Consider the following 16,939-nt stretch of genomic DNA (forward strand, 5'->3'; position numbering starts at 1 on the left):
CAACAATAAATTTTTAAATTAATGGAAAGAAATGCAGACAGGCAATGAGTTTGTATGCTCCTGCCATCTTGAAATATGGCAAACATCTTTCGGTTGTAAAGTAACAGCTCCTATATTTTTCAAATCATTTAGCAGCTTTCATATGGAATTAAGCTACAGAAACAGAAGATTTTTCTTATATGAAAGAATGTTTTAAAAATCTTAAAGGTAAATATTACCTTTATATACTTTTAATAGATTTATGAAGCTTAATTTATAGTGGTGAACAAGATTCTTTCATCATGAGTCTTAAGTGAAGTTGGAATTTAGTCATATGTGGAGAGCAGGGCACCTTCTCGGTTTTTATCTTCACTTTTTTAAATCTTCAGGATTAGACAAGTAGGTATATTTCTCTTAACAGTTAGAGGGGTCCTCAAACTTTTTAAACAGGGGGCCAGTTCACTGTGCCTCAGACTGTTGGAGAGTGTGCACTGTGGGCCCGGGACCAGTCGGCTGCTAAGCAGGCCAGGCAGCGGCGGCAAAAACACCCAGATGGCTGGATAAATGCTAGGCGGCCTGTGGTCCATAGTTTGAGGATGCCTGGTTTAAGATGTCAAAACAAGAAATAATTCAATAATTCAATACCCTTTGACAGTTAAGACTGGATCTTTTTTTAATACATCTTCCAGTCCCTTCAAATATCCACTTCTTCCTCTCTTCACTTCATTTTCCTAGTGAATGATGAAGGTCATAAGTCAAAGGCAGTCACTATTATATAGGTAGTTATGGAATATCAAGTGGATGAATTAACTATCTCTAGGTCAACCAATCAAATATATTTTTCTCTTTGAGAAGGTAAGGATGGAGTGCCAGCTATTTGTTTTCAGGTATAAATTGTCACCATTTAATCATCTTCAAACAAGTTAATAAAGGTTCTTATCCAAAACATTTTAAAATAAATATGTTTGTTGTTTTTGTTGTTGAAAGAATGTCTCTGACATTGAAAAACAAAAATATAATTACACCATTCAGAAATTTGAGCCAATATGCCTTATTTGGGATCACATGAATATTATGTGACCACCTTAATAGTCAAACTTAATGACATAGAATTTATTCATAGTGAAAACTGTGATGAAAGAAAATCAACATCAGATACAACTATTTATAGTGGTCAGAACACTACCCAAACCTCAAATCATGTGGGTTCATATCCTAGTCTTGCCATTTATTAGCTGTGTTGCCTTGGGCAAGTTACTTAACTTTCCTGTGGTTCAGCACCCTCTTGGGTAACATGGGAATACTAATAATACCTTCCTGCAAGGACTGAACAAGTTAATATTTACTTTAATATGATTAGGAGAGTGCTGGCACAGGGTAAGCGTTATCTTTGCAAATCACCATCTAGACTTCGAAGCCCTGTGGAAAGGCTGGGTACTATTATTATGATATTAAAATCTTATGCAGTTTAATACCAAAGAAAATATAAAAAAAGTTTATATAAAACTAGTTGAAAAAGAAGTGGGAACGGGGATAAAGGAGGGAGAGGAGAGGGATAGGAGAAGGGGAGAGAAAGATGGAGAAGGAAGGAAGGAGTAAGACAGAAAAGAATGAATTAAATCAAGGGTCTCCACGAGCCACTGGTTAGAGTTTGGAGGACTGATGAATGCCTGCCATTAAGGAAATTTATTCAGTAAGTGAGAAATAATGAAGTTCTCATTATGCTTCATGCATGAACTTTATAACTAAAGCCAAATACTCCAATTGTTGCATCTGTGATGACGAAATTACTAATGTTTCCCAAGGCATAGCCAAAGCCACAAATTCATGTAATGTCTTAATGTTTATATCCTTCTCTTTAATTCTTTAATGTACTCCCCAAACATGGTGGTATGCCTGACAATTATTTTTCAAAACGAATGACAAACTGTTTAGCCACAGTAGAATAAACCATGACAAACAATACTACCACTTTTTAATTTTAAAAATAAATTCATAAATAATTAAAGACATCCCCTATGATACTGGGTAGCAACAAGCTCTCCGCAGCCTTGCTTCAATATGTTGTTACAGCATTGTTAAAGTTCTCCCCAAAAGCTGTGCTCAGAAGTGATATAAACATAGGTGTATTTACTTGGTTCCTCAGGTACTTGGAACGTTCGGAGTAGTTGCATGAAGTAATTTCTTAACATCATTGTCATGACCTTTGAAGGGTGTAGTCAAATTTTGCACCTACCCCTCAGCAGCATGACCCTGTCATGGCAATGACAGCTACGGAACACATGGGGTCTCATGGACCATCCATGCCTCTCATCTCCATACCTTGGCATCTGCATCTCCCTCTGCCTGGGGTCTTGTACTGTGAGCTAACTTCAGTGACACACCACGTAAGATGTACCCTGGGAAGACTATCCTCATTATTGCCCCAGCCCCAAGATGCACTTACTATTGTTTTAGTTTTTTTTTCCTTCCTGTTTTTCCTAAAAGACTATAGACTCACCCAGGACAGAGATTATTTCTTGATCAATTTTTGTTCTCCAGTAAATGTTTGTCAAAACAGATAAAGACATTCAAACTGCTCCCCTTATAAACAAAGAAGTTGAGAGCAGGGGAATTGAACAATGTGTTTAGGGGCATTAAAATGCACAGCAGGGACAGCAGGACAGTTTCTGTTCATTGAAGACACTTTTATTCCCTGGATATTTGAATGTGAATTTAATTTCTAGAAATAACATTATGCACAAAATGTGAAAAGAACTCTGCAGACATTGTAATCAACCTCCATCCTCATCCCTCCTCACTTTTTAATTGCTTTCATAGAGCTCCCTTTTGGAAGAATGAGAAGGGAATGTTATGAAAGATAAAATAACTCGTGAAAAAAATTCAGCGTTATTAAACGACTAACAGGTAGGTCGTGAGTAGTGAAGTTTACAATTACAAAGGCCACTTCTATTCACCAAGTCCCGACGGAAAGGGACCAGGTGCCTAACACATATGCATCTTCGTAATAACTGCACGAGGAGATACTAATACTTTCCTTTTACATAAGAGAACCAAGGCTATGAGAGGCGAAGTGACTGGCGCAGGGTCAAGCAGCACAGCTAATTGGCAGAGACAAAATCCGAACCTTGTTTTCCCTGACTTCAAGGCCCTCTCAGGCATCACTATCCTATCAATCCCTCTAAGTAAGTATGCACTTAGCACTTGGGCCCTAAAATCCCAGCTTCGTTTTGAAATTAAAATAAAACTCAAAAAGCCCTGTCTTCTTTTTTTTAGTCCTTGCTGTAGTCTCTTTGAAGTTGAAAGCTTGATTTGGACACTTTAGAATTAATTGTTTCCTGAGAGCCTTGGGCTCCACATGGGAGCAGGTAGAAAGACGTTTTGGACAATGTCCAGTGGTAGTCAAGGGCCAATTAGTTACGGAGAGCGTGTGTGGGAACAAGGGCAGAGAAACAGAAAGCGAGGGTTAGGAGAGATTCCCCCGAGATGAGTAGGACTCCCACAAGAAACAACCAAAGGCTCAAGTATGAAAGATATGCAATTTAGTGCTGGTCAAGAAAATGTCTGAGGTTTTTTAAAAAGAAGTGGGTGAAAGAACAAACATTAAAAAAAAAAAAAGGTCCAAATAGAAATAAGCTTTGAAACTTGAGAAACTGCTTATACTTTGAGTTCTAACAACTACAGTCATTCAGAAACAATAAAAGACTACAAACACATAGATACATTCCCTGATTTGGGATGCAACATTTCTTCTAAGGTGAGCTGCTGTGTCTTTGTGTGCTATCAGATTTGTTTACAAGATGCAGACTGCAGCCAGCTGGGAAGGGACACTTCTGTCTTGTATCTTACATCTTATATAAGATGCTCTTATATCTTCCTTGGTGAGGTTGGTCCTTAACTACAGAACGAAGAAAGCATCTTCTCAGATTGCCAACTGGCAGGCCCATCTTTATTATAAAGCTGCTCTGGGAGTTTAATCAGTAGGTGCTTTTGAGTTAAATCTGAGGGGTCTACATTAAAATGTAATCACTTCTGTATTGTCTAAAGATAATAACAGTCTATTTTCTGAGAGAAAAAGGGCTGGAAAATAAGGCTTCACTGCTGATAGATCAGGTGGGACTGTCGACTGGGAAAAGCAGCTCTTTTTACAGAAAGACACTCTTTGTTCTGTTCGCTCCTGTTGTTGGTACTAGCAATTTCGATCACAACAAAGAGTTTCTGTGAACTGTAAATTCAGTTAGAAATTGATCCAGACACACACTTTGGTTAATCATCTGCTGCGTGCTGAGCGGTAAGCTTGTTACCATGTGGCCAACAGCACACAGAGGAGCCCTAACACCTGACCAGGAGAGGCTGTACATGGCAAATGACAGGAACGTAAAAAAGAGCAACATCGTAAGTGCTAAATGCATTGGTTTAAACCAGCACATTTTACTTTTTCTTTAACTATTATTATTATTATTTTTTTTTTTTACTGACTTCAGTCAAGTCCTAGGTGTTTGGCCAGTGAGGGACAGAATAGGGGCAGGGTTTTGACAATTCTAAGACAGACATTTTTTTTTTTCCATTCTAACATCTTTGAAATTGATGTGAACCTTAAAATTGACAGCATCGTACAATTATCAATATACTGGCAATGCCTTTGATTTCTTAGTGGTACGTATAATGATAGGGCATCTTAAAATCGATGAATCTTAGATTTGATGAAATATGTAATGGCTAACACTATTGAGTGCTTGTATCAGGGACCCTGATAAACATTTTATGTGCATTAATTTATTTTTAATTACTTTATAAAGTACTATGATCACTTCTTTTGTAGAGATGAAAAAACTAAAATACAGAGAGGTTCAGTTATTTGCTTAAAGTCACACAGCTTGAGCCAGGGGCCAAACATAGGTAGCTGACTTCAGGGAGACCTGTATACTTTAGCCACTCTGCCATACCAGTCCCACTGTTGGCTCAATGGGTAGAAAGGAGTGTTGGCCCAATCTGAGAAGCAGGAAAACTGCTACATTCTTAAGTAAGTGGGCAATGACTCCCTCACCCTCACCTCCAAGCCCAGAGTATCAGGAAATTCCGATTTGGAATATTAATATTAAATCTAGCCATTCATCTCCCCCAACGTGGCTCACCCAGCCCAGGTACAAAAAAGTTGTTACTGTTCCTTACTTGGTTCCTTATTTGGTCACTCATTTTTCTCATTCTATTACCTAAACTACCATAATTTGTCCAGAATTTTAAACATCATTTCTATCTCTTATGGCTCATATGTCAAAAATACTTAAAAATGGAGGCTTTTCCTTGGTCTCTTCCACTCTTCAACTTTGTATGAAAGATGAAAACAGATCTCTGTTATCTACCACTTTCTTTCTTCAGGAAAATGAGGGAACCACCCTCAGGAAAAATCCAATTCATTTAAAGCTGGTAAAAAAAAGTATTTTTTTTGTGTGTGTGTGTGGTTTCTTACTGGTGCCTGCATAATGTTCTAATGTACGTCCACTCTCACGAGTTTACACATAAATTAGAAACTAATTGAAAGCAGATTTGACAAGTGGTTTTGCATTATGAATACTCAGATGTTTACAAAATGTTTACTAATGATGATTTTGTGTCTGTGAGTATACTCTGGCACACATGGTCAAATACACCAACAGCTTTTTCCAAGGGAAAATAAAAATGTTTTCTTTTGTGGTCATTGCTTTGATGACAGACAGTTTTTGTCCTTTCTATGGAGCAATACAATATTTACCATTGGGAACAAACTGTCTATGGTGCAAAGAAATGCATCCTTAGTATGTCATAGGAAAACCACTGGGTTTTCCCATGCAAATTGGTAACTATGACATTTTCACAGTTATTTTAAGTATAAATATTTTGATCTAGTTGGAAGCTAAGGTTTCTGGACTCTGTAAGAAGGACATAGTAAGAAACAAAGAGTATAAGATTTAAGTCCCTAGAACAGGTAACTTAAGGTGCCGTGAAGAATTCAAGATGACTTGAATTTGTGACCCGGTTTTAGCACATAGTAGATTTGTGACGTTAAACAAGTCATTCCCTTCTCAATCTCATGTTCTTTACCTCTGTGACGAGAGAGTTAAACCATATGATCTCTGAGTTCTATTTTGCTCATGTTTAAAAATATGATCTAAACAATGTTTTCAAATGTCTCTACATGTCTAGGCACTGTCTTGATGTATTTCCTTATTCATCAAGGAAATAACACACCTGTTTCCTTTACCTGTATCACTGGGTGCTATGATGATTTTAGCTTACTCGACAAAGGTGCAATAAACATGCTGTTACAAAAACAGAAGGACAAGGCCCTGAAATCTGGAATGTTGCATATAAGAGGGCCATTATCATTGGCACAGAGAGGAGATGTGAGGGTGTTGCTGTGAGTACGGAAAGAAAGTCTTGGCACATCTGGATGCTAACTGGTGGCAGACACATGAGCACTAAGATGGGAGATAACCTACCTCCACAGATGAAAGCAAAGACCTTTAGACTAGGCTTTGTGATGAGAGCAAATTAGGTCAAAGGTCTTCTTCAGGGAGGACTTCTGTGAACTAGAGTTTCTTGCTCCTCCCCAGCTGCAACAGAAAGATTGCTCGGAGTAGTTTTAACATAGAGTTTTAGGATAATAATGGTAAGAGGGCTGGAGCTGACAAATTTGAAACTATCTTTGTGATAACAGTTCATGTCTGTGTAACTGCCATGGCAAAAGGAACTGTTTCAAGTCACCTTTTGGAAGGTGGCAGACAGAACTTGGAAGAAATTTTGTTGTTTTGACTATGTTTAAAAGGGGATTATTATCTCAAACCAGACCACAAAATGTATAAAATCTAGACTGTACCTGAAATACAGTGTGTGTGTGATTTAGGAATTTATTTCCCTAGGAAATTGCATCTTGAGGACCAAATTGGGAGCTAGTTTTACATCTTCTCTAACTTTGTAGCTTTTCTAGATAAGGACCATTGGGATGCCTGCTTATGATGCAAAGGCATCACCAAGGGCTCTTGTTAAAATGCAGATTCTGATTCAGTGGTTTTGGGATAGTGCCTAAAACTCTGCATTTCTAACTTCTCAGGTGTTGCCACTGTGGCTGGTCCACACTGTGAGTATGAAAGTACCAGAGCATTCTTTTCCTACATGCCTTTCCCTTGACAAAATGCTCTTCATTCCTCTTCTTCCTAGTTCCACTAAGAGTACCACCTTCTCTTCAATATCTTTCTCAGGCTTACATCTCATTCTGACCTTTACTAATCCCAATAACATTCTATTAGCATTATTAGCTCCTTGGTGTAGTTCTTTTATATTTAATTGTATATATTTGTCTTTGCCAAGTAGGCATCCCAGAAGTATAGTTTTCTTTTCTGTACTGGGGTGGATGATTACTGGTCATCCTCCCAGCTCAGAAGCCCCCTTCCACAGAAACTTCACTCTCCCTAATCCAATGAAGGACCCAGATCTCTCTGAGTGGACTGTCAGAGCTATGTCCTCATGTGTGTTCCTACAACAAACGTAGTCAATTAGAGTTCAGAGTTTGCTCTCTGGCATTTAGAACTTGACTGGCAAGAAAAATTTAGTCTGTTTCTTGAGGGGTTCTATATGTAAATGAAAATGATCAAAGGCCACGTTTTCTCTGTGTGAGTGGGAGAAACAGAAGAAGCTGGCCTGCCTATAGGGAAGAATGAAGCCAGCCCAGAGAAAGCACAAAGATGAGAGCTCTAGAGGTGTGAGGAAAAGGCCACAACCTTCCACCGCACTACCACAGAAAAGTGTCGAGCTAAGTGCTGAAAGGAACATAGAAGTTACAAGAAACCTACACTTTTGGAATATCTAGCTGGCAAAGGCAAATATATGCAATCAAATATAAATAAAATTTACGGCAAGGAGGTAAGCTTAAGTGCTAATGGAGTATTACTGGGAATCAGTAAAGGTCAGAGTGAGGTCCAGTTGACAGTTCTTGAAGTGTAGCTGTACTGTTAGCCTTTGGCTCTATATAAATTATGTGCTTTTCTCTTTTACTTTTTAGTAAATTCTAGAGGCTGTAGGTACAATCAGTGAGGATGCCTATCTATTAAATCTCAAACATACTAGTCTGTATGCCATCTCTGAAAATGGTGAAATGAAGACTGGGAATCATGATCTGTAATAAATTACCCTAAACCAATGATATTTCTCAGATTGAAGCCTTTAGAGCACCTGCATCAAAGCCACCTGAATTGCTCTTTTAAAATTGAGGTTCCTGGACACCATGGTTGACCTACTGAAAGGGTTGGAATCAGAAATCTAAATTTTAAATAGACGTCCAGATGATCCTTAGGTACTGGCCTAAGATTTTGTTTGGCAAGACCTACTTACATAATTCTGATTTAGTCTAAAGATTCACAAGCCTAATGTATTGACTTTAACAGTCATACCAACTTTAAGGGGGGCTTTATTCCCTGCATTCTAGATGCCATTCTCAAATTGTGACTCCTTAAATGCTAGGAGAACTTTTCAGCTTCATATCAGAAAATGAACACCTAAAGTGTTTATAAAGATCCCCAGAAATGGGGTTATACTAACTTCCAGGGCCATTCTTCTAGCTATCCTTGAACTCAATGTCAGAGTCCCGTTGCCTTCATAGGAACGGAGGTCTCTCACATGATCGAATAATACTGGGCCACAGTCTGACCCATTTCCTCCTATTCCAAACTCAGGATCAGTGTAAACACCTTTCTTGCCTTTAACTTTTGTTTTAGTCTTAGATTCAGAGTGACAAATTTAGCTTTATGTATCCTAAGAGGTCTGAGTAAACATTAATTCATAATTATGTGAAAATAATTAGGTATTTGAAAGTAATATGAGTTTTCTTTTCTCCATTTTGTTCACTGAAATTCAGTAAATACCTATTCCAATCCATATATAAAACACAATAAACAAATTTTCCCCCCAAAGTGTTACTCTGTGGCCTAAAATATTATGTAGAGGCCTTAATCCTATTATCACAGATGGATATAACACTTAAATATCTCCTTTATGACTGTAAAGGCACAGTAGGGTCAATTCATGCCCAGGGAGCTTTAATCACAGATCATCACAATAATTGGTGAAGAGTCTGTTTGGGCTATCACGTCAATGGCTACGGCTACTGCAGAGATTGTTCATGGCAGCATTGCCAGCATGTGGTTCAGAGCTACTTTCCAAGAGCACTTCTGATCTAATGGCTAAATGGGGATCATTAGAGTGTCTTTATGTGTAGCTTTTCTTGCAAATTCCATACTTAAAGGAAGCCAGTTATTATATTCAATGGATGCAACTGAGATTGCTTGAGTGATGCTAATACAATCATGCATTGCATAACATCTAGGTCAACAACAGATCACTTATAAAATAGTGGTATATAAGATTATAATGAAGCTGAAAAAAATTCCTATGCCCTAGTGATATGGTAGCTATCCTAACATCCTAGCACAGCACATAACTCATGTGTTTGTGGTGATGCTGGTATACAACCTACTGTGCTACCAGTGATATAAAAGTATTGCACATACAATTATATATAGTAAATAATACTTATGATGAAAATAAATGGCTAAATAACTGGTTTATGTATTTACTATATTATATTTTTATAGTTATTTAAAAATGCATACCTTCTATTTATAAAAAAAATTAGTGGCAAAATAGCCTCAGCCAGGTCCATCAAGCGGTAACTATAGAAGTAGGCATCGATATCGTAGCAGATGACAGCTCCATGCCTGTTATTACCCCTGAAGACCTTCCAGTAGGACAAGATGTAGAGGTGGAAGACAGTGAAATTGATGGATTCTAACCTTGTGTAAGCCTAGGCTAATGTGTATATTCATGTTTTAATTTTTTAAAAAAAGTTTCATAGGCAAAACCAAAAAATTTAAAATATAAAAAAGTTTATAGAATAAGGATATAAAGAAAAAAATATTATTTTATAGCTGTATAATATTTTTATGTTTTCAGCTAAGTGTTATTATAAAATAGTCAAAAAGTTTAAAAAAATCCCCAAGTTTATAAAATAAGAAAGTTACAGTAAGCTAAGGTTAATTTATTATTGAGAAAGAAAAATAATTTTTATGAATTTAGTGTAGCCTAAGTATACAGTGTTTATGAAGTCTACACTACTGTACAGTGCTGCCCTAGGCCTTCACATTCACTCACCACTCACTCACTGACTCACCCAGAACAACTTCTAGTCCTGGCAGCTCCATTCGTGGTAAGTTCCCTACACAGATGTGCCACTTATCTTTTGTACAGTATTTGTACTGTACCTTTTCTGTGTTCAGATACACAAATACTGGCCACTGTGTTATAATTACCTAGAGTATTCAGTACAGTAACATTATATACAGGTGTGTAGCCTAGGAGCAATAAGTTATACCACGTAGTCTAGGTGTGTAGTAGACTATACCACCTGTGTTTGTGTAAGTACACTATGATGTTTGCACAAGGATGAAATTGCCTATTGATGCATTTCTCAGAAACTATCCCCATTGTTAAGTGACACGTAAGAGTATTATTGCCAGTGGCTTAAAGTTATATTTGTGGAGAGTAAAGTAATGCTTTATTAACAGGTTATATTATCACACTTTTATCTTTTTGTGACCCATTACATTACTCAAAATCACAAATAAAGAATTAAAGTGAGGCCAAAGAGAAAATATCACACAGAAAAACAAAAGGAAGAATCATAATAGCAATAAAGAGCAGCTTAGAGCGGTGAAAGATTTTTGGTTGGTGAAAATTGACACTAACTAAGAGTTTTTATGTGTCCCAGGTGGTATTCATCATTTGCCTTGTTTTCTCTTCTAAAATTCCATTTGCAGCTGAAGGCCCAAACGAAAAGCTACAGAAACTGTTTTTAAAAATACTGCATCATTTTAAAAGAGCCATTCTGATCAAGAGAAAGAGGAGTAAAGAAATAAGCAGACCTTCTGAGAAAGTAAGGCAACTTACAATCCAATGTGAATTTACCCAAACTGAAAATGTTCACCCAAATGCTGGCAGCAGAATAAATAAAAACAGAACTTAACCAAGAAGCAAGTAAATAAACACAATCTTCGTGTTTTACCAAAGATATGACAAAGATGGTGGGGTATGCAAATTGAATTAAAGGCTGTCTAGCTCTAGAGAGTGGAGGTGAATGGAACTACAGATGTGTTTTGCTCATCTAGCACAGTGACTTAAAATAATTAAAATTGGAAAGTTTGAAGATTCTTAGGAAGGCTATGCAGCTATTCAGACTGCCACTGGCCCTGCTGTTCCATATTCTCTTATATGGTGCTTCTTAATATTTTTGTTACCTTTCTCACCACTGGAGGTTGGGGCTAGTCTTAGAGGTTCTTACTGAATGTAATAGGATAGGCCAGAATGTTGAAGCTGGTAGGGACTGAGAGGTCATCTAGCGCCTATGCTCCAGTTAAACTGATAAAACAGATACTAAAGAGAGGTAATAAGGATGCGTTTAAGGACTCCCATTCAGTAAATCAGTAGAAACCCTTTAGGATTAAATTTGGGCTGCTCAGGTACCCAAGATCCTTTTGTCATTTGGTACAGCTATGCAATTTTAGTAGTACATTTTAATCTTATACTAAGTTAAACTTGGCCTGAAAGAATAATTATTGTCCAGTTATCAATAATTCATGAATTGGCTTTCCTATGGGTTCTTCTTGCTGGCGAATACTGGAAATATCCAGTTTTACAACTTTTTGCTTTATAAATGCCCAATATCCAAATACATACACAACACACACACACAGGCTTTTCATTCACCATCAAGAATTCACAAGGGATCTTTAAGGATTCTGAAATTTTAAAACAGCATTCAGTTTACCACTCCTTCAAAAACAGGCAACTTTCTGGAAATACATTTTTATCTTACTATTAGTTTTAGCATTCATTTAGACTGAAGGCTAAAATCACCTATGCCTACTCAATAATTATAGAGTTTTCAGGGCATAAACCCTAAAACTAAGAGGACTGAGAAATCTACTTAATCTCTGTAATCTCTCTTTTTCGATGAGGATTCTCACCATGAGTCTATGTATCTGGCATCCATTTGGTACTCTGGGAAGCTTATCAGTTTAGTATTTTTTTTGAATTAAAAAAATAGAAAAAACAAATACCAAATAATCTCGCTAATATGTGTGGAATCTAAAAATGTAGGAGTAGAGAGTAGAATGGTAATTACCAGAGGGTGCATAGGGAAAGGGGACAGATGTTGATTCAATTTACTAGAGTGTAGGAATGAGCTTTAGTGATTTATTGTACAGAATGGTGATTATAAATAATAATGCATAATATGTAAATATATAATTATCAATTAAAATATATTTTGAAAACCCAAAAAGTATATAATCTTAGTAACATTGAACAAATGTAAAATCAACACCTTTTTAAAGTACAATTACTATATTGACTATACAGACACTTTTAAGTTGTCTATTTATTACAAATTTTTATATTAGATTCTGAGTCATATCAAAAGAACAAAAGTTACTCTATGAACAAGATACCTACATTTGAATGTTTATAGCAGCACAATTCACAACTACAAAGATGTGGAAACAACCCAAGTGCCCATCAATACATGAGTGGATTAATAGAATGTGGTATTTGTATACCATAGAGTACTCTTTGGCTATATGAAACAACAGTGATATAGCACCTCTTGTACATTCCTGGATAGAGCTGGAACCCATTCTATTAAGTGAAGTATCTCAAGAATGGAAAAATAAGCACCACATGTATTCACCAGCAAATTGGTATTAATTGATCAACACATAAGTGGACATATAGGAATAACATCTTTTGGGTGTCAGGCAGGTAGAGGGGGGAGGGAATGGGTATACACATACATAATGAGTGTGATGTGCACCAACTCGGGGATGGACACGCTTGAAGCTCTGACTGGAGGGGGGAGGGAGACAAGGGAAATATACATAATCTTAACATTTATACCTTCCTATATGCTGGAAAAAATAAAAAAAGGAAAAAAAATTCAGAAAAAATAAGTAAAAAAGAAAAAATAAAAGGAAAAGCCGATGAAGTTAATTTTCAAGAATATGGTCAAAAAAGAAGAGAGTAGCAACTCTTGAAATTACTGTTAAGTATAAATACACTGAATTACCTCATATTCCTGGGAAAACTTCAAGTTGTCATTTGCTTTCAACCTTTCAATGTGATCTGCAAGTTCCAAGATAGGTATTGGAGGATGGCTAGCCATACCTATGAAAAAAGGAAAGAAGAGACACATTTGAAAATAAATGAAAATGACGCTAATCATTCCAAAATATAGAGAACATTATAGTTAGAAATGGCCTGAAAATATGTGAGTAGTAAAGATGTTTTAGGTGAGGAAGCAGGCAAATAGTTTGGTTACTCAAAGCAGGACATGCTCTGGAAGGATGGATTTTGTAGCCAAATGAAAAGTCACCAAGCATAATCTCCACACTAACACTCCTAAGTGTAAAAAAAAGCGTTATTGTGCTATGAATCAATGGGTTAGCTAGCGGAGAAAACTGCCAGTCAGGCTTGATGTCAACTTCTGCTTTGAGTAATGACTGTTATGTCATTTCAAACTCCTTCTCCTGCACTGTGTGAAATGGAAATTGTGTGGAATTAAATGGTGTAAAGTGAACTAAGAAAACAGACACTGAGAAAGGCCTAAAAGGGAAAGAGTAGTAGTAGCTTGATAGAAAACATAAAATGACTTATGCATAATCAAGGAAAACTAACTTGAAGAATGAAGGTTACCGGGGTAACCGGAATCATCTGAACCTGCAAAGGAAATGATGGTGTAAATAAAATAAAATAGAATGGATTTGTTAAAAAAAAATGATATGGATAGCCTAATATACTTAATAAAAGACTAATAAAAATGCTGTGAGTTTTTGCAGGATTCATTATACATTGTGACTAGATTAACACTGATTTAATATTTCACAAACCTGTAGGTGACTGACATTCACATGCAAACACAGATACAAAGAATGACATGCACCACAGCTCATCAACAATAATCACTGACGACACAATCAGACACCAAACTGAGCTTCAAAAATGTTTCCACTAGTAGCAGATTGTAGAGGCTGGGGTTGCAGCCTTCCCCTGGACATTTATAGATGGCCACACTAACAACTTTGTGGTATTTTTGCCCCAGGTCCCCATTATTCAATCCCCAGCAAACCTACAATCTACTTCAGGTGTAAACATCTTTGTCCACTAATGGGAAATGAATTCAGGAAAGTGAGCAAATGGTGAAAAGATAAGGAGGGACAAGAAGATGAAAAAAGGAGGAAAGCAGAGATGGGGGCTGACACATCTTAGTTCAGTTGGCCAGCGGAAAATATATTAATTTCATAGATTGTGTTAAGAACAATCCACTGTTAATGATGCTGATTCCTGTGTCTTCCTGATGTTTTCTCACTTTTCATATACTGTATATTTTATTTTTTTCTCATTAATTTTGCAAACGTAGCATAGGAAAGCATTGCTGACTGCTATCTTACAGACATAAATTCCAGCTGGCCAGAAACCCCTGAACTAGCATGCCCCCAGGGAAGCCTCTGAAGCAGAAAAAGGAGGAGGGAGGAGCTCAAACTGGAAGCCCTGTTGATACTCTGCTGCCACTGTGACTCTCTGGAGGGAGTCACACTGTGGAATGATGCCCATTAAGTCAACATGACATGTGATTAGTTTATGGACATTTTAGAAATGGTACCATTATTGAAAGTCACCCAGTAAATTCCTTTATCTCAAATGCCAAATTATCAATGGTTCTGGTAAGTTAAGTAAAAAACTACTTTGCTTTTTGAAGACTTTCACTTTAGCACACTGCTGTGAATCATGGTGGTTTAGCTTCATGGCTAGGAAGGTCTGCTTCTAGTCAGCTAAAATCTTATTGGAGATACTATAAAAATACACTGGTTGGAAGTAGAGAGTCTTTGTTGATGATATAATTAACACTTTGGACCAAAATTTGGGGTCCATTGCTGAAACTTTTCAGTGTTAATGGTAGAATTGAACTAATTTACATTCTGCGGAGAGAGTGGGTGGGTGACTGTGATCTGATTATCACGTGATCTCATCCAGATGAGGCAACCCCAGTGAAAAGAATGGAAATGGGAAGGCACAGGAGACATTAGGCTTATCTGGGAATGGAAATGGACTGACATGGACATCATTACAGTGCTTTAACAGAGAAAATAATAGAGACAAAGATGTTTAGACCTTTTCGAGCGAATCGTGGGAGAGAGTTATTATCATATATGGACTGAGTGGTGGTTTGGCTAGAGAGGGAGGACACAGAGCCAATCAGGGAGGCGTAGGGGACTGAATTACTGCTCAAAGCTGCAAAAAGTAAAGCCAGTTGGAAATGGGAAAAGTATTAGTATAACAGCAGTAGAAGACCATAATAATCAACCAACGATGCGATCAACATATTCACTTCTGGCATGCACTGGCACATGGCCTGGAAGTATTATTTTGGAAACTAATCACAGAGAAATCCAAGCAAACCTGCACTGACTCAGTATATTCCAAATCAGAATATATATGCATATATCTATCACATGCATGATATCATAGCATTAATGAATCATTATTTAAGACTTCAATATGTGCCATATCGAATCAAATTTCAAGGACAAGTGAAACTGGCAGAATGGGTGTTTAAAAAAAAAAGGAAAAGGAAGAGAACTTGTGGGAATCTAATGGTATAGGAGAAGGAATCCTGACCTAGAATACTAGAAATGAGTTCTGCTTTTCATTCTGCCACCTACTAATAGGGACAAAATCACTGCTTGTCAAGCACCCCAATTTCTTTAATTTTAAAATATGTGTGTGGAACTAAACTCTGGAGTCACTACTTTCTTCATAACTCTTATTTCTATGACATAGATGGGATACCTGAACAGAGAAGGGTCTTTTGAACCAGTCCATATTTAAGGGTTCTAAAAGTTATTGTACCTTTTGTTTGAGAGATGGGGAACGCTTTTTACAAAATAGAAAACTATTATCCAGTTGAATTGTCTACTTTTTGAATTATTTAAGTTTAATGATGTTTTCTTCAGTTAGCCAAAAAGTACATACATTCTATTATGTTATATCATATATTTGAAAACACTGAATGTCAACAGAAAAATTATGCTAAAGAATAAATCTGGGATAACATTCCTCTAAGGAAATTCTTTAGCTTATATCAGAAAATAATCAGCAAGGATCTACTTCAAAATATTTTTATATAATTCCCCAGAAACTTCTCCAGGGCCCAATGTTGGAAATTTTATATGATGCAATCGAGCATGTTAGATTCTGAATGAAAAAGCAGACACTAAGAAAACTATGAAGTTGACTTCACTGTGGTCTTCAATCTTTTATCTCAAAAGCTGGCCACTGCTCATAGTTCTATAAACCAAAGTCTTTATTAGATCAGTGCCTTCATGTTTGAATCACTGATATGCTTTAACATTCTTTTTTGCAGGCTACATACCAGCTATACACCAGCCCAAGAATCAGAATCTTACTCTGGGTTTGGGAGCCTGATATTGACTTTTTTAAAATTCCTTAGAGCAATGGCTCTCAGTGTTATGGTAATTCATCATGGGGGGCCTGTAACTACATTTATTACTTTTTTTTTTTCCATTTAAAAATCACATCAGGATTTATGAGAATGAGATGAGCTTTCTCCTGGTGGTATACTTGCAATCCCTCTGACTCCCTGTTAGCAAGCTTTAGTACCTTAGCTATTGTTACCAGCAAAGAACTTGAAGCACAACTAACAACTGGTGAGGACTTGCCAGTGTCATGACCTCATCAGTGCAAAGCTACAAACGTACAAAAATAAATGCATTTTAAAGGCACACGTTAAATCTGAGCAGAGTTTTCGTTCTAAAGCTATGATCTCCACAATATACAGTGTCAACATGAAAAATGACAG

The 16,939-nt window shown here is 36.9% G+C and overlaps 1 protein-coding gene across 42 annotated transcripts in view; it reads right to left on the minus strand.

Annotated features, from left to right (window-relative positions):
- Positions 1-16,939, minus strand: part of PTPRD (protein tyrosine phosphatase receptor type D) — a 2,082,753-nt gene that overhangs the window by 95,484 nt on the left and 1,970,330 nt on the right. For 27 of the 42 annotated variants that reach the window (XM_076008727.1, XM_076008702.1, XM_076008696.1 and 24 more), the window contains 2 exons: positions 13,738-13,779; positions 13,130-13,227 (listed from right to left, as the gene is read on the minus strand). In XM_076008727.1, coding sequence (XP_075864842.1) covers positions 13,130-13,227; positions 13,738-13,779 — 140 coding nt within the window. The remainder of the gene's footprint in view (positions 1-13,129; positions 13,228-13,737; positions 13,780-16,939) is intronic. The other 15 variants (XM_076008711.1, XM_076008714.1, XM_020289181.2 and 12 more) reach the window with 1 other exon arrangement.

This window comes from Microcebus murinus, chromosome 12 (assembly GCF_040939455.1).
Source record: "Microcebus murinus isolate Inina chromosome 12, M.murinus_Inina_mat1.0, whole genome shotgun sequence".
Taxonomy (NCBI): Eukaryota; Metazoa; Chordata; class Mammalia; order Primates; family Cheirogaleidae; genus Microcebus; species Microcebus murinus.